This window comes from Mobula birostris, chromosome 14 (assembly GCF_030028105.1).
Source record: "Mobula birostris isolate sMobBir1 chromosome 14, sMobBir1.hap1, whole genome shotgun sequence".
NCBI classification, from domain to species: domain Eukaryota; kingdom Metazoa; phylum Chordata; class Chondrichthyes; order Myliobatiformes; family Myliobatidae; genus Mobula; species Mobula birostris.
The window spans coordinates 61,622,772-61,648,298 of NC_092383.1; the positions used below are offsets into that span (position 1 = coordinate 61,622,772).

The 25,527-nt window shown below is 39.0% G+C and overlaps 1 protein-coding gene across 1 annotated transcript in view; it reads left to right on the forward strand.

The window, feature by feature from the left end:
* The window catches only part of LOC140209506 (ADP-ribosylation factor-like protein 8A), a 64,692-nt gene that overhangs the window by 12,098 nt on the left and 27,067 nt on the right, over positions 1–25,527 (forward strand). Inside the window, exons 2-4 of the mRNA XM_072277752.1 lie at positions 8,759–8,839; positions 16,364–16,437; positions 19,242–19,335. Coding sequence (XP_072133853.1) covers positions 8,759–8,839; positions 16,364–16,437; positions 19,242–19,335 — 249 coding nt within the window. The remainder of the gene's footprint in view (positions 1–8,758; positions 8,840–16,363; positions 16,438–19,241; positions 19,336–25,527) is intronic.

The window sequence follows — 25,527 nt, forward strand, 5'->3', positions numbered from 1 at the left end:
GAAGACATTACCCCAGATGTTCACATACTTTTTCCAACAAACGCATGTAATATTGGATAATTTTTCTTAATAAATTAATAAATGAACAAGTATAATGTTTTTGTTTTATTTATTTAATTGGGTCCTCTTTATCCAGTTTTAGGACTTGAGTGAAAATCTGATCACATTTTAGGTCATATTTATGCAGACACTGAGAAAATTCTACAGGGTTCACAAACTTTCGATCACCACTGTAATTACGCAAGTTGAGTGAATAGAATGTGTGCAATTATCAGCAACTCTTGGTTGGCAACAATGAATTGCAAGTTAGATGGAAAACAACTAGGTTATAAGTAGATAAATTCCTATTTCTCTAACTGTGTGTGTGTTTAAAAAACAAAAAAAAAATTGGCATGTAAATATAATATTTTTGTTCTCTATTTGCCAGAGCAGCTTTTTAAAAATACAGTTGCTAATGTTATTTCTTTATATATTTGCTCAGGGTCCATTTGCCTTTAGGAACTAGATTGAAACTACAAAGGACTCCTGTAGCAAGATATTTTCATTCAATTAGATCGTAACAAAATTTGAATGTTATTCCAGAGTTCAAAGGCAATTTCCCCTCTGTGCTATTTGGGTAACTGCATTGCCTTCTAGATTGTGTAATGTGTCAACAATGACATTCTGATTTCAGTAAAGAAGCATTAGAAATGGCTGAGTTCAGTAAATTCCTAAATCCTGTTATATTTATGTTAATGTTAAATATTAACATAGTTTAGATAGGAGATATTTTCAATTCTTCCCTAAATGTAGTGTAATCTAGTTTGTTTTCTTATAGTGTTAAATGGTTCAGTTTATGAAATTAAAATAAAGATGGTATGAATTTGACAATAAGAGCTCCTACATACAAGAAATTCTCATGAATTTGTGTGACTGTTTTCACTACACGCTTGCACGTGGTTCCTTTTGAATTAGAAATCTTTAGTATGCATCCTTTCTTCCAGACCTTCACTGATCAGACACTTGGGTTAGTTGCTATCACCTTTGACCATTCCTAATAGTAAGTTGAGTGTCTGCCCATCCAAGGAAAGTACACAGAACCTCTCTCTTTATATCCACCACAATTTTCTACTCTAATCTCAGTCAATGCTAGGCATCTGATAGTTAAAATAATTGATTTTAAACTTGTGCTTTTGAGAAATGGAAAGCTGAGTCACAATGATAGAAATTTTAAGTGTATAAAAGCATAGCTCCACTTGTGCATGCGTAGATACTGGGTCATGCAAATGTGCCAAACTGGATTGTTTTTAAAACAAAAACAGATATATTGAAGCACAATTAATTCATACTTTCTCATAATCATGATCAACTTGGAATAATGCAATAATCTTTTGTTTTTAATTCTGCAGTGAATTGTAGAAATATTGCTGAGACTGGCAAGAAACAAGTATGGCCTTTTCTCCTTCAACAGTAAACTGTTTAAACAGCTTTTTTTTTAAATGTTGAGGAAATACGTTGTTTCATAAAGGAAGGGAAAAATATACAGTGGATTCTGATTAATTGAGCCATTGATTAATCAGGACAGCCACTTATTTGAGACAACTCTTAGAGAACAAAAACTAATCGAAGAGATAGCTGGGATTCCTGTCATTTATTTAGTACTCTGTGCCACTTAATTGGGATAGGAGACTGTTACCAAAGAGTTTCTAACTAGCATCAGTCACGTTTATTTGTGTGGCCGTTCAACACTACACCATGCTTAGAGTGAATACTTTAAATAGCATCAGTTGTTTTTGTTTCTATTCAAATAACAGTGATTTTTATCGCTGATAGTTGGCAAGAAATTAGCAGTAAAACAATTCGGAACTCTTTTGCTCTCTGTGGTTTCAAGCATTCAGGCTAGCTGAAAAAAATTACCCTACAAGATCAAATTAAAAGCCTAACACCAGTCATTGTCAGCTGGGAGAGATAACTAAAGTGCGAAAATTTGCTAATGCAGGTTTGACTCATCAGCATGATAAACTGCGAGAAGAATGGGTATTAAGTGAGGGGCAATGGGACATCCCAAAAATGAAAGCATGAAGTTAAGGATACGCAATTAATGGTTTCCTATTGTAACTGGGCAAGGTGTGTGTATTAGAGGGTCAACGTTAAAAACCATCAAGGGAGCTTTCTCAGAAGCTGGGTCAGGAAGAATTTAAAATAAAAGATGGTTGATTGTCTCACTGGAAATGTAGGTACCACATTAAATTCAAGAAAGAACGTGCCAAGATAGTGCTGATGCTGTAAGTACAGAAACATGGAAATCTACAAAAGCTCCCAGACTTGCTTCATAAAGTTTGTGCAGATGATATCTACAATGCCAATGAAACAGACCTTTTTTTAAATCGTGCCACGCAAGATGGTTCCCTTTGCTACAAACATACAATACTATCAGCTTCAAAGAAAGCAATGGGTTGCATAAGATGAGCTAGTGACTGCAAAGGATGCCAAGAAACTTATTGTTGGATTACTCCACTATTTCATGCGGGGAAGGGAGACCATTATCCACACTGACTTTGTTCATTTACGGTCAATTAAACGAACATGGCAGCGTACTCTGGCTGAATTCCTCCATCGATAACTACTTAGAACTAATGCAACTAATACTTTAGTAGTGTTGGTAACGTTCTAATTTGTTACTTAGTTAAACAGTAGTTTAATCTTTTTTTTCTACCTTTTTAAAACTATTCCCATGAAACTTCAGCTAATTGGGCCAACCACTTAATGGGGCCAGAGCCTACTGGGTCCCAATGTGTCCCAGTTAACTGGAATCCACAACAAATTGCTATTCTCTTTTTCATTTTCAGATGAGAAAGAATTTACAGGATATCAGATGAATATTACTGATCATTGAGTTATGAATACCAGTCACTGAGTATATAATGTGTTAAATAGATTTTTGATACCGAGGAAATTAGAAGGTGTGAGGATTAGATGACATTGGATTTGAGACATTGGCACTTGATTTTGGTGTATGTTAAGTTGTAAATTGTGAAAATATGTTAATTATTGTCACATGTATTGAGGTACAGTTTTTAACAAAAACTTTTGCATGCCATCCATAAAGATTTCTTCACATAGTATGTAGAATAAAGTGTTACAGAGAAAATGCAGCACATAAGATGCAAGACCAATAAGAGGTAGATTAAGAGGGCAGGAGTCCATTTTATTTTAGAGGAGGACCATTCAAAATCATATATTTGCGGAATAGAAGCTGTCTTTCAGCCTGGTGTTACATACTTTCAGTCTTTGTATCTTCTGCAAAAGGAGAGAGGGGGAATGACTGGGGTGGTGGGGCTGTTTGATTATGTTGGCAACTACTGAGGTAGAGAGAAGTAAGACAGTCTATGGAGGTGAGCTGGTTTGTGTGAAGTGACCATTTTCCCTTTGCTTAACATCTCTGATATTCTTTAATGGATTATGAAGAATTTCATAAGTTATGGATATCTTTTTAAAGATTTTTTTCTAATAGCATTCCAACTTGATATTCCAAGCTGCAAACCAAATAAACATATTTGAGTGAATTCTCAAGAAAGCCCCTTAAGCTCTTTTGTGATAGCTTGGTAGTCCAGAATACAGATCAATTTGAATGAATTTTTGAGGCATTATATTGCTGATTTGGATATGAGCATTGCTAATAATAATAGTATTTGATGTTAATTCAATTGTCTGATCCATCAACTGCTAATAAATTTTAAACTTCCATTTGTTATACAAAATGTATTTTATAGATATTTATGCAATTTTTTGTATTTTTACTGTTGAAGATGGGACACTCCTGACTTATTGATACTCTCGTATTTTCTCATAATGTTATTAAGTTCAGAAGTTTGACATGTTCATATCTGTAAATGGCAGAATTAGTTCTCTTGCCGTCTTTATTATTTCTTCTTTCTTATTCTTGTATTCTTAATTTTTTTTATATGCCATGTTAGTATTTTCCCCCCACTTTGCATTTCTGACTTTGAATGAGGCGCGTCTGTAAGAATGGAATCTATTTGTTACCTGGGAATGGCCAGTAATACAATTTAAACTAGTATTAGTTTTCATCAACCACATCTGTCCATCATATCTACAAATAAAATGTCTGCATTATTTTCTCATAAATAGATGAAGTAATGACACCATTTTCTCAAATGATTTCATTTGAGAAGTTCTGTATCTCCCAATGGGTTTTCTATTGCAAAAAATTTGTCATGGCGAGATGAATCAGTTTGCCTTGCACTGGGAGTGATCAAGATGAACTTAAAGAGGGTTTAAGCTTGCACTTCACTCGTTCATGGAAATGCTCTGGGACATTGGGAAATTCAGCTATCACTTCCTGACATTCAATGGCATTACTATCACTGAATCCCTTACTATCAATGTCCTGTGGGTTATCATTGATCACTTGGGCACGTGGCCAAGTGGTTAAGGCATTCGACTAGCGACCTGAAGGTTGTGAGTTCGAGCCCCAGCCGAGGCAGCGTGTTGTATCCTTGAGCAAGGCACTTAACCATACAGTGCTCTGCGACGACACTGGTGCCAAGCTGTATCGGCCCTTGCCCTTCTCTTGGATAACATTGGTGTCATGGAGAGGGGAAACTTCCATACAACCTTGCCCAGGCCTGCGCCCTGGAGAGTGAAGACTTTCCAGGCGCAGATCCATGGTCTCACAAAACTAACGGATGCCTTTATTTATTTATCATTGACCGAAACTGGACTGCAGTAATCATGTACACAAAATGGCTATAAGACCTGGTAAGAGACTAGGAATTCAACGATCAGTAACATTCCTCCTATTTCTCAAAGTGTGTTCACTTTCTACGTGGCCTGTGGCAGGAGCATGTCCAGATGAGCGCAGCTTAAATAACACTCACAGCACGTGACAGATACAGGACATAACCAAATCTACAATATCCACAAGTTAAAAGGACAAGGACAGCAAAAGCAAGAAGACACTACCACCTGGAATTTGCCTTCCAAACTAAATATCATCCTGATTTGGCATTATATTATTATTTTCTCACCAATGCTCGCACAAAGTCCTCTCTAATAGCATTGCAGCTATAATCACACCTTAGGAACACATTAAAACTGCAGTGGTTCGTGAAGGCAGATTGCAATGGGCTATGAAATACTCACTGAAAGTCCACATCCCTTGAATGAATTAAAAAAAAATAAGGACAATGGAGAATAAATGGGTTCCTTGGCAAATGCCATGCTACACTTTACTGTATCTGTGAACAGCATAATTATGGAGTTAAAGTATCCAGTACTACTAGCATAAGTAATATTACATCATTCCACTATTTTCAGTGCAATATTTTTCCTTTGGTTAGTGCAAAGAAAGCTAACTTTGTCTTGATCAGAAAATACATTGCAAACAGTTTTATTGGATCAGCAAAACATGTTATGATTTTAGGAGTTAATTTTCAAAGGCACTTATTTCCTAATTAGTCCTGACGAAGGGTCTCGGCCTGAAACGTCGACTGCACCTCTTCCTAGAGATGCTGCCTGGCCTGCTGCGTTCACCAGCAACTTTGATGTGTGTTGCTTGAATTTCCAGCATCTGCAGAATTCCTGTTATTTCCTAATCTGTCATCATTTACACAGTGGTCTTGTCTAAATTGCTTTGGCCTTTGAATATTTATTGTTCAACTAACAGTGGAACTAAATCTTCATGTAGTAATGACAGAACAGTATCTTTGACCTTCAATATCTCAGTATATTTCCAGTAAAGATAGCCACTAAGCTTGTAGTGTGGCCAAACATTTTAATTCTGATTCCAATTCCCATTCCAACATATCAGTCATGGCCTCTTCTTGTGTCTCAGGGAGGAGGAGTAACACCTTGTATTCCATCTTGATAGCCTCCAACCTGATTGTATGAATAAGGATTTCTCCTTCTGGTAAAGTATTTTTTCATGCCCCCTCCCCTCTTTTTCTATTTCCTACTCTGGCTTTTTATATCTTCTCACCTGCCTAGCACTTCCCCTGGGTCTCCTGCTGCTTCCCTTTCTCCTATGGTCTACACTCTTCTATCAGATTCCTCCTTCTTCCCCAGCCCTTTATCTTTCCCACCTTCTTGGCTTCTCCTATCACCTTCTAGCTTGCCTTCCTTCCCCTCCCCACATTTTGTTAATCCTGGCATCTTCCCCTTTCCATTTCAGTCCTGAAGAAGAGTCTAGGTTGGAAACATTGACAGTTTATTCATTTCCTTGATGCTGCCTGAGCTGTTGAGCTCCTCCAGCATTTGTGTCTGTCCCTTATACTGTTCCTGTTAGTTCAGTGATATCAGTTAACACAAGCTGTGTGTATGTGTGTGTATATGTATATATGTGTGTGTGTGTGTGTGTGTGTGTGTGTGTGTGTGTGTGTGTGTGTGTATATAATATAAAATATATTTATTTTTTGTTTGGGATACCTCAGGGTATCCAATGTACAAACGTGTAGTTGGATTCAGGGAATAAGGCAACCTATTGAACTGAATCTACGCATTCAGCCCGCCAGGTTTACCATCTTATTTTCCCACATAAAGCAGTTATGTGGGAGATTAAGATTTCTTTATGCTTTCTATTTGCCGTGTATTGTTCCAAAGCAATTGCATATTTTTCACTCTTAACATGAGGAGAAAAGTGTTTCTACCCTCCTATACTTCTAAATTTATCTTCATTGTCCATTATCTTATTTGTCCGTTATCTTCATTGTCCATTAACTTGTGTTTCAAGTGACTGTTGGTTTTCTCACTGTATTGTTGAATGTTATCTTTATACCATTGTTAATTTCTAACCTGAGGCTTTATTTTGATAATAACTTGCACTGTGGAAATAATCTTAGAACTACAATCTCCTCATGACACATCTTTGGAGTCCTCCTAAATAGCTTATCCTGTGTGGGTGGGGGTGTGGGGAAGAACCTTCAACTGTCAATTCCTTAAAACGTAACTCTTCAGATCTTATTTTTTAATAGTATTCTTACAATGGAATGTCCAAAATTCTGCTCAGTACTTAATTTAAAATATTGGAATGGTGATGTACGTTCTTCCCCATGTGATAATTATCTTCATTTTGCATTTTCCACATGTTCCCTGCCACCTAGCATACAATCCACTGCTTACTCTCTGTTAGTCATTAAGATATCTTATCACTCTTTGCTAATGTGAGAAGTCTGTACTGTTCCATTATGAAGGGGCTAGGTGTGAACACCTCTTTCCACCACCCCACTCCATGGCCCAGCATAATAGAACCTTCAGCAAGAGAGTAAAATGAAAACCATTGAATTGTAGATAGTTAGTACAGGTCGACCCTCACTAATCCCACTACCTGTAATCCAGTTCCTTCGATAATCCGCACTGATTTCAAATTTTCTGTGCAACTGTAATTTTAAATTATCTGGGCCACTGTACCAATCTGCTGTGCATTGTTTCGGTTGCGCTAGATCTGTTCATGTGTTGGCGCGCTCTCGTAAGCACAGACAGGCGATTCCTGCTTGTTTTCCTGCATTTAATAATATCATTTGCCTGAGGCGCGGCTGTATGGCACCTGCCAGCGGTGGGGGAGCTGGCGCACGCTTGGTCGGTCCGCCTTCTCGCCCACCTGCCGGCAGTCGCGCACTGCTCTCCGGCGTTGCCTGGCCGGCGCTCCGTTCTCTTCTGCCTACAACCTCAGGTCAGACATGGTGACCTGAATTTAAGCATGTTACTAAGCGGAGGAAAATAAACTAACAAGGATTCCCTCAGTAACTGCGAGTGCAATGTAGTCTTTGGGGTAACTGCAAGTCTGTGTCTTTGCTATCGCTTAGCTCACGCTTAAGTGCTGGTAGTGGGTGCGCTTTATTTTTTGCCGATGGGGAGGGGGGGTTGTTGCTCGCTGCCACTTACGTGCGGGAGGGAGGGGAGCGGTGGGGGGGGGGATCATTCTTTGGGGCACCTCTGTTTTCATAGATGGTTGCGAAGAAAAAGCATTTCAGGATGTGTATTGTAACATTTCTCTGACATTAAATGAACCTTTGAATCCTTTGATATCTTAAAGGTATGATGAGGTGGTTAGCTATTGCTTAATGTGATCCTTCTGTAATTTGGCATTTTCTCGAATCCAGCACTCCTCAGGTCCCAATGGTGCCGGATTATAGAAGGTCAACCTGTACTTTGCTCTTCATATTGATATTATCCTGTTAGAATTGCATAATTTATATAGTGAACATAAAAAATGTGGAAAAATTCTTTCCTCTTATACCCTGGTATTATTTCAATTTTGAGAGAGTGGAGAAAATATAATCAAGCAATCTGATTGGCACACAACCAGTTCTCTTTTTGGTTACTTTTGATTTATAAGACTCAAGAAATCAACAGTGTTACTCTGCACATTAATTGTTAGAAGTAAAATTGTGTTAAAGCATATACATTTCTTCTCCTGAGGAAAAGGTCCTTCACACTTTTTCTCAGTTGGAAACTTTTTATATGGTGATCTTTCTACATAACTTTTTCATTTCTATTGTTTGTGTTTTCATTGAAAATATACAAATTTCTACACATTTCAATAAAGTTTCTTGGATATAACAGAATTTTTTTTGTGACAAACAATCGTCTTCATTTTTAAAAGATACTATTCATCATATCAGTAAATAAAGCAAGAATTAAAATTAAAGCAGCGTTTTAGCTAAACACCAGTATATAGCAACACATTTGATCTTTCTTAGAAGATGTTTCATTTATACTGAACTGTTATGTTTTCATAAATTTATCTTTGTTTCAACAGTCTGGGCAGTTCAGTGAAGACATGATACCAACTGTTGGATTCAACATGAGAAAAATCACTAAAGGAAATGTCACCATCAAGGTACTTATGATTTTCCAGTGATCTGTTCTTTTTAAAAAAAAAGGTTCAAAGGTTCGTTTATTATCAACTCTAAAATTTTCCTTCTCCAGATAGCCACAAAACCAAGAAACTAAAGGATGGCAGCACAATCGTCAACTCCCAAGCCCCTCCTCTCTGCACAAAAAACAAACAGAAACAGAACAGGCATATCAACACTCAAGCCCCCTCCACCACACATGCAAAATAAACGATAAAGATCGGGCGAAAAAAAGGATATAATAAAACTACAAGTCGGGATTTTTGAAAAGTCTACGGTCCAAGTCCACATCCAAAATGCAGAAAACCTGGGTTGCATTCTCCGGCAGGCCTTTCCCCCTTTAGCGGAGCGATCTCATCCGCGGTCAAAGGCAGTCCTCCCTCTCCATAGCGGAGTGATTTTTTCCCCCAGCGATCAAAAGGCAGGCTCTCCATAGCAGAGCGGTTCCTCAGTGCCCAAAATGACATAAGAATAAGCCATATGAAAGCTATGATGATAATTCTATTTATAGATCTTCAGGTTATGATATTAACTTGGAGAAGAATTATTCAAAACCCAAATGGTTTGCATGTCAGCAATGCAGCCGCAGAGTTCCCACACAGCAGAAGATGCCTGCAGCCCCACAAGAGCTGGCAATCCAACGTGTCAGTGTCCCACACTCCTGAATGTATGTATGGGCTGTACATAATTTGGGCACTTGTAAGCTAGCGAGGATCTATATATCTGTATAATGTTCTAGACTGTTTAATCTCTTTTAGATTTTCAGTGGTACAATTTAATAATTTAGGTTCTGCTTTTAACTTTCTCAGATTATAGCTTTCACTTTTTTTCCTTCTGTTTAAAAAAAATAATGTGAACCTTCTTTTTGAAAGCCCTTTAGTTTAAATCCATGCAAAAAATTAGTCTGGATTACTTGGCCAAAGCTGTGCTCTGTTCAAGTATTGAGTGTGGGAAAGGGCAAAAACCTGCTATTCTTTTGTTTCAGGTGAATAGAGTAGCTTCCATTCCCCAGTTGTTTGTTCGAGCTTGTTAATACTTCGAGATTTTTTTTTGTTTCCATTATGGCTATTCATTTGAGTTCATAATGCTGTGGTACAAATACATCCTATCTGTGAAATTGTAATATAGCTTCTGATTTGATTTGGAAGTTTGGAAAAATAATTGAATGGTATGGTGAATAATCATTCATATTATTTCATGCAGCAAGTTACTTTTGACAGATTTTTCACGTTAATAGTTCTTAAATGTAAGTGTGTTATCTGAAAATGGGGAGCTCCATGAAAGGCAGGCTATTGTGCTATTGTTTTAGGATAGTTCAGTTTGTCTCAGTAGCTGTGGCAGATGTTGGTATGGACTTGGTTAATTGGTGCTTTTAGTTCTGCATTTTCAAATGAAATTGGCAATGGTAGATATTTCACTATATCACTGCAAAATGTACTACTGTTTTGAATTTGAAGCTATACAATCCCAATGTCATGTTAGTGAGCATAATTAAAAGTATATAGTTTTATTGCAAAGTAACTACGCAAGTTGTTTCTGTTTGAATGTTTATCAGCCCATAAACATTAATTTACCAAATTTTTTTTTTATTTGGATAAGGAATTCACAAATATCATGTACTTTTTTCACACATATAACCTTTTCCATTTTTTTATATGTATAAAACTACAATTATTTATACATTCTTAAGTACACATTGAGATGATATAAAAGGAAAATAAACTTTTAAATAGATAATTATGTACTGTGGTAAATCTAACCTATTAGGCTAAGTAATGGAATTAGTTGTTAAGAAAAATGGTAATAATAGTTTCCATATAACCCTTCTGGACCATTTCCACTGGTCCAAATTTTGTATATAAGCCTATGTATCAACCATTGTAGGTGTTTATATCCTAATTTGTTCATGCTTGCTCCTGCCCGCAGACATAATTATCCAATCCCTATGTACTTACTTACTTAATTTTTTCATTTTTTTATCCCTTTCCCAAATCTTTCCCTTTACTTGTGTTAATTCTCTATTTTCCAAAAGAAAACAAAAAAAACAAACATTTAGACTAGGGGTGCTTACGTTAGCAATATTACTGTGTTGATGAGAAGAGCAGTATGAATCATTAGGAGAGTCATCTAAAGTCTGCTCGCATTGGGGTTATACATTCAATCCATTTATTCCAGATTTGATAAAATTTTTCTTTTTGAGTTCTCAGGGAGTAAGTCAACTTTTCCATTTTAAATATTTCCAAGATAATTTCGTACCAATCTTCTAATGTAGGTGGTATTGGATTTAGCCATTTTCTAGTGTTTGATTTCTTACTTGCCGCTAAGAGGGCCTGCAGCAACTTTATATCTTCCTTCTGTTCAAGAAACAATACATGCCCCAAATAGAGCGTCTCAAAGTTCAGAGGTATCTGGGACCTAAGTACCTTAACTAATGTTCTATGAATACCTTCCCAAAATAGATTTAATTTAGGGCAATCCCAAAAAATATGAAAATGATTTGCCTCCTTGGAGCCGCATCTTCTCCAACACATCACATTTGTATCTTTATATTTTTCCTGATATGGGGTCTTGAAGTATCTTATAATGTTTTTCCAACAATGTTCTCTCCAAGTCAAAGAATTAGTCGAGGACCATTGAAAGCTGCAGATTTTCTCCCAAGCCTCCTCTGAAAGTACCAACCCCGCTTCTTTCTCCCACTTCTCTTTAATATACAGTGTATTTACATTTTTAGCATGGGAGAGTGCATTATATAATCGAGAAACTGATTTACTAGGTATTGAACTGCAAACCGAATTCAGAATCTTGAAAAATTCTAATTCTCCTGTTGATAGGTCTGTATATCTACAACTCTGGTTAACATAGTTTCGTACTTGAAGGTACCTAAAAAAGTCATTATGTTCTAGGCCATGTTTGTCCTGCAGGATTTGGAAACTTTGTAATACTCTTTTTATCTATAAATGAGAGGTAGGTTGTAAGACCTTTCTTTATCCATAGCTCAAATCTTTTATCTCCTCTGTTGGGAAGGAATTCGGTATCATATGCACACCATCTAAAGAGTTTTAACATGTTATTAATTCCACATGAATTAACCACCTTCTGCCGTACTTTTAATGTAAGATTTATCCAAGCGTTTTTAAATTTTTCCAACTGGGCCATCAATCCTTTGTCAGCTATTGAGGCCTGAAGAGGAAAACTGTCAACTAATCCAAATTCTATTTCCTTCCATCTAGCCTTATATTCCCTATTACACCAATATAACAGAGGGGTTATCTGTGAGGCATAAAAATAATTTCTCAGGCAAGGAAGAACCATACCTCCTTCCTTCCTTCCCTAACTGTAAGGTGTTATATCGAATTCTAGGTTTCTTTCCTTGCCAAATGAAGCGGGAAATCCATTTGTCCCATTCCCTGAATTGATTATCATCCACCTCCACCAGTAAAGTACGGAAAAGATACAATAACCGAGGAAGAATATTCATTTTTATAGTATTTATCCTTGAATTTAAACTTAAAAAGGGGATAAGATTCCATCTATGCATATCTGCTTTTATCTCTGAGTTTAATGGCCCATAATTTACCTGTGACAGTGTTGAAAGATCCTTCGGCAGGGTTATTCCTAAATATTTTAATGATTTAGCTTCCCACTTAAGATCATATGTATCCTGCAATTTTTTGGATGGTGTATAATTTAGGGATATAACCTGCGTTTTCTTTACATTTATTTTATAACCTGATATTTTCCCAAAGTCATCCAACTGTGTAAACAATCCTATAAATGATTTTTCTGGTTCACTCAGATAGACCAAAACATCATCTGCGAATAACGCCACTTTCTGTTCAATCCCTGCCACCTTGATACCTTTTACGATTTCGCTCTGTCTTATTAGTTGGGCAAGCAGTTCAATATATAGTGCAAAAAGGAGAGGAGAAATTGGGCATCCCTGTCTAGTGCCTCTGTCTAAGATGAAGGAGTCAGAGAGGTCCCCATTTATCTTAATTCGGGCTGTAGGGCTGTCATATAGAGTCTGAATTACTTTAATAAACTTTTCTTGAAAGCCGAATCTTCCTAACACTCTGTATAGGAATGCCCAACTAACCGAATCAAAAGCTTTCTCAGCGTCCAATCCTACTACCATTGTCTCTGTCTCGTTCTTATTAACCTGTTCTAATATGTGCAGAGTTCTCCTTATGTTGTCCTGTGTTTGTCTTTGTTGAATAAATCCAGTCTGGTCTAAGTGGATTAGGCCAGGTAAAATCTTTTCCAATCTGCGCGTTAATATAGATGTAAGTAGTTTGTAATCTAAATTAAGAACACTAATTGGCTGATAATTGCCACATTCTAGTTTATCTTTACCCTCTTTAGGAATAACTGAAATAATCGCTTCTCTCCAGGAAGGTAGAGTTTCTCCTCTCTGCAAGATCCAATTAAAGGTGTTAAGTAGTAATGGGGCTAACTGTGTCTTCAGGGACTTGTACCACTCTGAGGTAAACCCATCAGAACCCGGGGACTTTCCAGCCTTTAACCTAGAGATGGCCACGTTCAGTTCTTTGACAGTTACTGGTTCTAATAAACTTTCATTTTGTAAATCTGTAAGTTTAGGTAGATCTAAAAAATTCAATACACTGTCTATATAGGGCTCATTGGGGGCCCGGGGTTGGGAGTACAGCTCTCGATAATATGATTCAAAACTCCCTTGAATTTTCCCTAGTGTACTCTCCACAAGCTTTGTCTTTGGATTCTTTATTTTATGAATTGTATTGTCTGCTTGTTGTTTTCGTAATTTATATGCTAATAATCTAGCTGATTTACTTCCTACTTCATAATTCTTTTGTCTCAGGTAAAGAAAATTTCTTTGAGTTTCCAACATATAAATATCGTCAATTTCACTTTGCAATTTCCTAATTTCCTGTTTTCGATTTGAATTACTTTTGTTGCTATCTACAACTTGAAGTTGTTTTAATTTTCCTTGAAGGTCTGCTAATTTTTGTGCATTGATTTTTTTCATGTGAGTGGTAATGGAAATAATTTTCCCTCTCAGTACAGCTTTCAATGTATCCCATAAGATCACTGGTGATGTTTCTCCCATGTCATTAAGGTCTAGATATTCTTTGATTTCTCCCCTTAATCTCTCCATTACTTTCGGGTTATTGAGTATATGTGAGTTTAGCCTCCATAGTGTTTTCCTCATTTTCCTTTCCAGGATTAGAGACATAGAGACTGGGCTATGATCCGACAGATCAATTGTTGCAATATTACAGTTTTTTATCCTGCGTCTATCTGTATTAAAGATAAAGAAATAGTCTATCCTTGAATAGGCTGAATGAGGGAAAGAGTAATATGTATAATCTTTACTAGTAGGGTGTAATTCCCTCCAGACATCTATAATTCCCAACTCCTCCATCAATGAATTCACTTTCCGAGTCAGAGGTAACTATTCTTGAAGAATCTAATGTAGGATTTAATCTAATATTAAAATCCCCTCCACAAATTACTACCCCTTGAGAACTGACCATTAGGTCAAAAATGTGTCTATAAAATGACCATTCACAACCTGGAGGAGCATAAACATTCAGCAATGTTATTTCTGTACCTTCTATTCTTCCTGTGATTTTTACGAACCGTCCTTCTTTGTCTCTAGTCTCTGAAATATGTTCATAATTAAGAGTACTTGATATTAAAGTAGCTACCCCTCTTTTGTGACTCAATTTATATGATGAATAAAATACATGCTTAAAGCCCATTCTTTTTAATTTTCCATGTTCAGATTGGCTCATATGTGTTTCTTGGAGGAAAGCTATTTGTGCCCCCTCTTTTTTCAATTTAGACATAATCTTATTTCTTTTAATTGGATTCAAAACCCCATTAACATTATAGGAAATTATTTTTACCAATTCAGTTTGCATTTTTCTCTAGTAGAAAAAAAACACTCTCCTTTTCTAACCAAACAGTAAGCAATCCCTTCTCAACAGTAAACCAAGACATATAACCACACCCTAGACATTTTTGAACGTGCAACATTTGAAAATTTTTCCCGACTTCCCACAATGAGGCCTGAGCACCGACCTGCCTCAGTTCAGAGGGATAACCTCTATCTTCACCCTGTGTTAGAGGGCCCTCAACAGTTTGAATAATCATAGAGAATTTTCTCCTATTTATGTCTCGACCATATTGCTATCATTCAAGTTATTCCGTCTAGTTTATTTTCAATTACCAGTTTTCATTTTACCTTTAAGTCCGATTTACTCTTTTCAGTCATTTCTCTTAATTAATCTGTGTTCTCTGTACATTCGCGTCTGAATATTTGTAGCTTTTCCTTGTAGTTTGACACTCTGGTTCGTGTGGAGCGTCCTCGCCCCACTAACTGCCACGACTTCCGCCGAATCCTCTCCAGTAGCGACTCCGGTTGGGTGATAACTTAAATAGGTAGTCCCTAGTCCGCCAGGTCCAACGTTGCCTCCTCCACCGTAGTGTAAGTTTTTGTCCCTTCGTCATAAAAGACTCTCAGCCGAGCTGGATACAGGGTCTGGAATCTGATGTTGTTTTCCTTCAGGACTCTCCGTGTTTCCGTGTATTCCTTCCATCTGGCAAGAATCCCCGGTGCGTAGTCGTGGTCTAAACTGATTTTACAGTTGTTCCATATGAAACCTTTCTTTTGCCATGCCCTTTTAAACACCTCTTCCTTTGTTCTGTAACTGAGAAATCTGACCAGAATCGATCTGGGCTGGGCGCCTGCTGGAGGCTGTGGTGCCAACGCGCGGTGAGCTCTTTCTATCTGTAGGTCTTTTGCGGCCGGTATATCAAGGTTCTCTCTAAGTAGCTTCTCCACGAAGGGAATCATCAATCCGAGTTTACCTTCAGTTCCTTCGGAAACTCCGTAAATCCTCACATTTTCCCTTCTCGAGCAGCCTTCTTGATCTATTAGTTTCCACTGGAGCTGGTCTTGCAGCTTCAGCATTTCTGCTATCACCTCCTCTACGTTTTGTAGCTTCTCTTCAATTCCAACAATCCTCGCTTCGGCTTCATCTATCGGCGAGTTAGTTTTTACTATTTCTCCTTTAATATCTTCCAGCTGTTTGCTGTTATCTTGTCGGAACTCACGAATCTCTCCGAGAATCAAGGACAGAGTCACCGATTCCCCCTCATTATCTCCGTCCTGGCTTGCCGTGGGGGAGCTAGGCCCGTTGCCTTGCTGCGTCTCTTTATGTTTATCAGCCTTCGGAGCGGACTTTTTAATCTTGTTCTTAGACATCATCCTTGCCCCTTTTATTAATATAGTTATGCAATATTAAGTATTTGTCTAAATTCGATTATGGGGCAGTTTACCTTTTTTGTCGAGAGACCTTTTCCTTACGCCGCCATTCCCTTGATGACCCGGAGGTCCCATCTAATTTACCAAATTTTAATGTTTGAATGTCTCCTTTGTAGTAAACCAGTTTATTGTACAGCACTTGGTTATTTGTAAATTACTTAGAATGCAATTTCATATTTATTTGCAATTTTAATTTTAGCTTTGGGATATTGGTGGACAGCCTCGATTTAGAAGCATGTGGGAACGATACTGCAGAGGAGTCAGTGCAATTGTGTAAGTATTTGAATTGTTTTATCAACTGGGGTGGGGGTGAAGCCAGCTATTGTTCAAATTTAATTTGGTTACTAATTCCATATCATAAGAATTTGATGATTTCAGAGTGTAATTGTACCTAATTAGGACCGTTTCTATTTATGCCTCTTTCAAGTTTGGTTCGCGACAGTAGAGGAGGCCATGGATAGACATATCGGAATGGGAAATGGAATTAAAATGGGTGGCCACTGCGAGATCCCACTTTTTCTGGCAGACAGAGCGTAGGTGCTTGACGAAGCGGACTCTCAATCTATATCGGGTCTCACCAATATACAGGAGGCCACACTGGGAGCACCAGCCATAGTATATGACTCCAACAGACCCACAGGTGAAGTGTTACCTCAGCTGGAAGGCTTGTTTGGGGCCCTGAATGGTAGTGAGGATGGAGGTGTAGGGGCAGGTGTAGCACTTGTTCTGCTTGCAAGGATAAGTGCCGGGTGGGAGATCATTGAGGAGGGATGAATGGAGAAAGAAGCTGCATCCCTGTGGAAAGCAGAAAATTGGGGGGAGGGAGGAGGAAAGGATGTGCTTGGTGGTGGGATCTCATTGGAGATTGCGGAAGTTCTGGAGAATTTTGTGTTGGATGTGGGGGCTGGTGGGATGGTTGGTAAGGACAAGAGGAACCCTATCCCTGGTAAGGTTGTGGGAGGATGAGGTGAGAGCAGACGTGCGTGAAATGGAAGGGATGAGTTTGAGGGCAGCGTTGATGGTGGAAGAAGAGAAGCCCCTTTGTTTGAAGAAGGAGGACACCTCCATTGTTCTGAAATGAAAACCCTCATCCCCCCTAATATGATATGGCGGAGATGGGGGAATTAAGAGAAGGGGATGGTGTTTTTGTAGGCAACAGGGAGGAAAGAGGCTTAGTCCAGATAGCCGTGAGAGTCTGTGGGTTTATAATAGACATCAATAGATAAGCTGTCTCCAGAGATAGAGACAGAGAGATCGAGAAATTGACCTGGTAAATTTGAGGGCAGGGTGGAAGTTGGAGGCAAAGTGGATGAAGTTGACGAGCTCCGCGTGGGTGCAGAAAGCAGCACCAGTGCAGTCATTGATGTAGCTCAGGAAAAGTGGGGGAGTGATACCAGTGTAGGCTTGGAACATGGACTGTTCTACATAGCCAGCAAAAAGGCAGGCATAGCTGGGACCCATGCAAGTGCCCATGGCTAGTCCTTTTGTTTGAAGGAAGTGGGAGGAGCCAAAGGAGAAATTATTAAGAGTGAGGATAAGTTCTGCTAGATGGAAGAGAGTGGTGGTGAAGGGGAACTGGTTGGGTCTGATGTCCAGAAAGAAACGTTGAGCTTTGTGGCCTTCCTGGTGGGGGATGGAGGTCTAAAGGGACTGGGGATCCATAGTAAAAATAAGATGATGGGAGCCAGGGAATGTGAAATCATTGAAAAGATCCAGACCATGTGAAGTGTCACAGATGTATGAAGGAAGGGACTGAACTAAGGGAGATAAAACAGAGTTGAGGTATGCAGATAATGAGTTCTGTAGAGCAGGAACAAGCTGAAACAATTGGTCAACTGGACGAGTGGACTTGTGGATCCTGGGTAGGAGGTAGAAACGGGAGTGTGGGGTGTGGGAACTATGAGGTTGGTGGCAGTGGATGGGAGATCCCCAGAGCTATTAAGATCGGTAATAGTGTAGGAGACAATGGCCTGGTACTTTTTAGTGGGGTCCTGTTTGACTGGTAAGTTAGGGGAGGTGTCTGAGAGTTGTTGCTGGGCCTCAGCAAGTTAGAGGTCAGTACGCCAGACTGCTACAACACTCCCTTAATCTGTGGGTTTGATGGTGAAGTTAGGATTAGTGGAGAGCACAGCATTCAGAGGAGTGAGGTTGGAATTGAAGAGAGGAGTATTGAAGTCGAGACAGTTGATGCCCCGTCGGCAGTTGTCAATGAAAAGATCCAGAGCAGGCAGAAGACCAGGGTGGGGTGTCCAGGAAGAGGAGGAAGGTTGAAGACGGGAGAAGGGGTCATCGGTACGGGGTGGAGAGTCCTTGCCAAAGAAGTAGGTCGGAGACGGACGGCTCGCGTCATGGCGGGCACAGAACTCACTGAGGTGAGGGTGCAGGGGAACAAAGGTGAGGCCCTTACAGAGGACAGAATGTCCTGCCTCAGAGAGGGGAAGGTCAGCGGGAATGGTGAAGACCCGGCGCGGATGGAAGCTGGGTTCGTAGGTGGTAATGGGGTTGGTAGTGTCTGAGGAAAGGGACCTCAGGAGAAGAAAACCTAAGCCTGTTGGTTTTGGTCACACAATTATGGAAATTTCACACACATTGCCACTTAAACTGTTAAACACCAGTAGTTCCAAACAGAGATATTCACATCAGAGAGATTCTGCCTGATATCTCATTTATGACATTATATGCACCATTGTTAAAATCTCAGTTTCAATCAGCTTTTTAAATACAAAATTAATAACAACCGAATGTGTTTTGATGACAACAGCAACACTGACCTGAAAGCATTACTCTGTTTCACCCTTCGCTAACACTGCTCACGTGGTGGGTATTTCCAGTATTTGCTGCATTTGTTTTAATTTTCCAGTAAGTGCAGGTTTATTTTTTCTTCAGGTGCTCCTGTACTTGTCTGGTAGCCCTAAGCTTGGATCCATTAATGCTGCTGATGGCAAACAGTAGAATGTTGCAAATTGGCAACCACGGCATAAACCAGACCACTTTGTTCTTGACCAGCTAATCGAAACCATTGTGGAATGCCATTCAGACTGTATTTTTAATGGGGGTTATGTCTTTGCACTCTTTAGGTACATGGTGGATGCTGCAGACCACGAGAAGACAGAAGCTTCAAAGAATGAATTGCATAATTTATTAGAAAAACCGCAGTTGCAGGGCATCCCAGTGAGTGCTTCTTTCAATTTATGGTGAACTAAACTGAACTTTTTAAAAAAAACTAATGAGAAATATGAAAAGTTAATTGCTTTGACTTAGTGATCTAACATTGTAATCTGCAGCAGTTGTATCTGTTGACTTCTTGAAGGAAAGAAGTTGAAAATAAGTTCAAATTGATTGCGTAATGTTTTCACACTAAGAATGGGTGATAGAGGTTAAAAAGCATTTCAGTGAACACCTTGTAGCAAACAAAAAAAAAGACTCTGCTGTGTGGCCATTTGTTACTTGGTTGTTAAACTATACCATCATGACTTCTAGGGTGTGTACACCTCTTGACCTCAGCACCAGCCTATATATGAGACAGAGATGCTACTTTTTTAAATATATGCATATATTGAATTTATATAAATCAGTAAATTAGAATACATGGACATGGTTAACAACAAGGTCCAGGCAAACCAGCATTAATATTGCAAAATCAGGCCCACTTTAGAGCATTCAGGACAATAACATTTAATTGTACCATAAAGGAACTAAATTGTAAGATTCTCATTTCAATGATTACAGTTCACTAAACACATTCTTACTACTTTTAAGTGGGTAGTATTTTTTTTTAGCCAAGAGCATTTTTCTGTTTTATTTTTGGGGTGATTTATATTTGGTACAGAAGTACAGTGGATTTTGGTTAACTGGGACACATCAGGAGCAGAACATTTTGGCCCAGTTAAATGGCTATCACAATTGGCTAAAGTTTCCTGAAAATATTTAAAAAAGCATATTAAAAAAAAAGACTCAGTAACCATTTAAGTCAGTAACAAATTATATATTTAGATTAAATATAGAATAAATAAGAACACTACCAATAGTACTTTAAACTGTGTATTAGATCCTAATAGATATCGAGGCCGTGTTCTTTTGATTGACTATAAATGAATAAAATCAGTGCAGACACCGAGTGCAATGCTTTCAACAATTGCTTTTTTCCATATCTTAGTTTTCATTGTAAGATTCAAAATGGTTGTCTATACCTTCAAATTTTTCACAGTTGCTCACTTGTTGAAGTAATGAAATTACTTAATTTTCACTTCTGGCTGTTTCTGGCAACTCCAAACCTCAATGCTTGAAACTGCAGTGAGCAAGTAGTTCGGAATTGTCTTAGTTCTTACTTCTTGCCAACTATCAATGACAAAAAAAAATGAACACAAACACACACACAACTAACAGTATTTAAAAGCTGTTCTCTCTAAGCAGTGTGTACTGTCTAAAGGTGGCACAGTAGTTGTAGAGGTTAGCACAACTCTTTACAGTAGGTACTAGCAACCTGAGTTCAATTCCCACCGCTGTGTGTAAGGAGTTCTCCCCATAACTCTGTAGGTTTCTGCTTGGACTGTGGGAAGAAACGAGAGCACCAGGGAGGTACCAGTTGGCAGGTTATCTGGTCATGGTCATAGTCATAGTCATACTTTATTGATCCCGGGGGAAATTGGTTTTTGTTACAGTTGCACCATAAATAATTAAATAGTAATAAAACCATGAATAGTTAAATAGTAATTTGTAAATTATGCCAGGAAATAAGTCCAGGACCAGCCTATTGGCTCAGGGTGTCTGACCCTCCAAGGGAGGAGTTGTAAAGTTTGATGGCCACAGGCAGGAATGACCTCCTATGACACTCTGTGTTGCATCTCGGTGGAATGAGTCTCTGGCTGAATGTACTCCTGTGCCCAACCAGTACATTATGTAGTGGATGGGAGACATTGTCCAAGGTGGCATGCAACTTGGACAGCATCCTCTTTTCAGACACCACCGTGAGAGAGTCCAGTTCCATTCCCACAACATCACTGGCCTTACGAATGAGTTTGTTGATTCTGTTGGTGTCTGCTACCCGCAGCTTGCTGCCCCAGCACACAACAGCAATCATGATCGCACTGGCCACCACTGACTCGTAGAACATCCTCAGCATCATCCGGCAGATGTTAAAGGACCTCATTCTCCTCAGGAAATAGAGACAGCTCTGACCCTTCTTGTAGACAGCCTCAGTGTTCTTTGACCAGTCCAGTTTATTGTCCATTCGTATCCCCAGGTATTTGTAATCCTCCACCATGTCCACACTGACCCCTTGGATGGAAACGGGTTGCCGGTACCTTAGCTCTGCTCAGGTCTACCACCAGCTCCTTGGTCTTTTTCACATTAAGCTGCAGATAAATTGTCCCATGATTAGGCCAGGGTTAAGTCAGGGGTTGCTGGGTGGCAGGTCTATCGTATGCTGTATCTCAGTGAATTAATAAATAAGTATACACAACTTACACTAGTTAGAAACTGTTTGGCAATAGTCTGCTGTCCCAATTAAGTGGTGTAGTGTCCCAAGTAAACAAAGGGAATCCCATCTCTTAATAAGTTTTTATTCTTTAATAGTTGTCCCAATTAACCAATGGATCAATTAACTGGAATCCACTGCATTTGAAAATGTGTCTATTATGTGTTGAGCTTTAATTTAATGGATGTTTTTACAAAGAGAAACATTGAAATAATCAAATTATGGAGAAATTGTTTAAAAAAACATTCCTGATTGAAAATTAATTGATGCACCTGATTGCATTGGTTTCCTCCTAAATCCTAAAAGCGTGCAAATTGGTAGGTTAATTGGCTACTGTAATTGCACTTTGCATGTAGGGTGGTTAAAATCTGTGGTGATTTGGTAGGAAAATAGAATGAAATTGAATTAGTGGCGAATTCAGGAAGAAGATGGCACTGGTGAGACATGATAATGCTTTGAGGGCAGCTAACAAAACTACCAACAATTCTACTGAATATACTTCTTCAGGACCATGATCACAGCAATCTGCAACCTGTAATTTCTCATTGGGAGGTGTGCTTTTGAACCATCTGTACGACCTGGTGTTTTTGAGGTATCTTAAAGGATTCGGCTTTCTGAACCGTCGAGAATGCAGGTATTCCAGTCATTGCTGGAGTGGACTTGGGGCCGGACTGGACTGAAACTTCACGCCGGATTGAAGCAGCAGGGCCCAGTCCCGAGAGTGGATAGCAAACTGATGTTTGGCTGATGTAAGCACTGAGCCAGATTAAAAAGGTTAAGGTGTTGAGGCTCAGCGTGAAGGACAACTCAGTATTCTCACTACTCGGTGAGACTTTACTCACCTCAGTGTTAAACTGACTTTGCAGCTGTGGCCTACAGCCATTGGCATTCGCCTCAATGCAGAACTGGCTCCATGGCTGTGGCCTTACTTTTGGTGATTCTGTAGTTCATCATCTGTGGATTGATTGTTTGCTTTTTTGTTTAATTGGTTGCACAATTTGTTCTTTCTTTTTCACACATTGGATGTGTGACTGTCATTGTGGTGTGGTTTTTTTGTGACTTTTATTGTCTTTCTTTGTTTTGTGGCTGCTTGCAAGAAGAAGAATCTCAAGGTTGGATATGGTATACATACAGTACAGGTGCACATTCCTTTATCCGAAATTCTGAAATTCAAAATGCTCTGAAAACCGCAGATTTTTTGCCAACAGCTGACGTCACTCAGGTGTGACGTGGCAGCACGAGCAGAGGCCACCAGACGTTAATTGTGGCTCAGCGCTCGTACTGGTTACACGTGCATTTGCTGTTCGCTGATATTTTGTGATCACTGTTGACTTTGTGTTTAATTTCACTGTGAAAATGTCAAAAAGAGCTGCAGATACCCCCATGGGTAACAATGAGAAAAAGAGAAGGAATCTTCTCTATGAAAAACGCAGAAAGTGGAGTTATTGCAGAAGCTTGATTGTGGTGTGTCTGTGCGGCGTCTTACTGAAGAAAATAGTGTCGGACCTACCACAGTATATGATTCAAATAAACAGAAAGACAAGTTACTGAAGTTTTATAGTGACAGTGATGTTCTACATTTATTCCAATAAGTCATTTTCCATGTGTTTGATTCGGTTCGTTTGAAGCTGTACATTTTTATGTTTTATTGAATGTTTTTGTTAGAAATAAAATTTCTTCTTGTCATTATTCCCTAATCAATACAGTATAACAGCTATTTACATAGTATCTACATTTTATTAGGTATTATAAGTAATCTAGAGATGATCTAAAGTATACGGGAGGATGTGCGTAGGTTTGGTGCGCCGCTGGGTCCTAAAGTCCATCGCACTGAGACAGGTTAAATAAGGAACTTGAGCATAGGTGTTTTTTGGTATCCGGCGGGGGGGGGGGGGGGGGGGGGGAGGGTGGTGGTGTCTGAAATCCAAAAAATTCTGAATTCTGAAATGCAACTGGCCTCAAGGATTTCGGATGAGGGATTGTGGACCTGTACTTTGAATTTTCAAACTTTGAACTTGGTGCCCGATGGTTGGCATGGATAAGTTGCCAAAGGGCCTGTTTCCATTCTGTATGTTTCTGACTCTTAACGTGATAATGATTTTTTAAAAAATCTGGTGGCTTTCTTTAATCAAAAAATAATTCAAGAGGGAAGTATTACTGTCTGACCCTTTTTGCATACTGTGCCTTGAAAAAGTATTCACTCCCACAACTATTTTCACATTTTATGATCTCATTTTCTAAATTTCAAATATTTTAAAGTTAGGATTTTTTGAGCTAATCTACAAAACATTGTGCAGCATATCAAATCAAAAGAAAAATTCCAAAAGCTGTCAACAAGTTAATAAAAATTAAAACCAAAGTTGTGAGGCTTAAAAAACATTTGTAATTGCTGCACTAACTTTCCTCAGGTGTCATACTATATATTACCTTGCCAGCTTACCCAATTTGTTGATGTAGAAAATTGGACGATCAGCTGATTAAATGTCTTCTCTCTCTCTCTCTCTCTCTGTAAGATCTGACAGTATGGTAGAATTCCAACAGATCAGACCAAAGTGAAGGCAAAAGAGCATTCAAGGGAAATCAGGGAAATGACAATAGAGAAGTACAAATCTGGAGAAGGGTAGAAGACTACCTGAAAAACACTGAACGTGGCTCAGAGCTCAGTGCAGTCCATTGTGAAAAGTGGAAAAATTTGAAAGCACAGCCACACTGGTCAGGCTGCCTCTCTAAACAAAGGTTCAAAGGTTAATTTGTTATCAAAGTATGTATGCAATATACAACTCTGAGATTCGTCTTCCCCAGATAGCCACAAAACAAAGACAAACCTTGGAAAGTCATTCAAAGACAAGCAGCAAACTCCCCCCGCACAAAAAAAGGGCAGACGTCAACCTCCAAACCCCTCCTCCCCGCACAAAAAAAAACGAGAAAGAACAGGCACAAACACAAAATATAAAAACCATAAGACTGAAAAAGTCCATAGTCCAATCGATAAACATCATCGAAAGAGAGAGACACCACTCAAACACGGAGGCCTACCCTCTGGGTACAGCGAGCTGTCAAACAGCGATAAGCCACCACACAATCTCCTTTCCGGCAGTAGAGGGATCTCATCAGCAATCAAAAGGCAGGCAGTTGGCACTAAACCCGTACTCATTTTCCGCATTCACCTCAAAGTTTCAATTTCCCATGACACTTTGATCGGTGATTAATGGACTCTTTAATCAGCGAAATGGAGTTGAACATTAGCTCGCGCCCCATCGCGAAGTTTCTTTGCGCTGGGTGTTCAAACTTGCTTCCTGGAATCTTCTCGGGATAGCAAAGTGCTGGATCTCACAATCGATCTCCAGACTGCAAATTGCAGGCTCTAACAGTTCCAGAAACACACTTAAGATGCAAAGCAGACATAAAAGAAGTGAAATGAGCACTTTTGTGGACTACCTGGAGTATTGTGTGCAGGCCAGAGAAGAATGGCGCTTGTAAAAGAGGCCACTGTGACACCAACAGTCACTCTGAATGAGCACCAGAAGTCAGTAGCTGTGACTGGATATGAAGTTCATGACTCTACAGTTCCACAGTCTCTAAGGCCTTGCACAATAGAGTATTTATGGAGGAATAGCAAGGAAGAAGCCCTGGCTTAAAAAAAGCAGATCCTTGCTCCTAATGACTTTGCAAAGCGTCACTTAGACAATACAGTAAAGATGTGGAAGAAGGTTTGATGAGACTAAGGTGGAACTTTTTGGCCTCAACACTAAATGGTACGTACGTGTGGCGTAAATCTCATACTGTGCATACAGGTGGTAACACCATCCCTACTGTAAAACACAATGGAGATTGTGTTTTACAGTAGATGTGTAAAACACAATCATGCTATGGGGATGCTTTTCAGC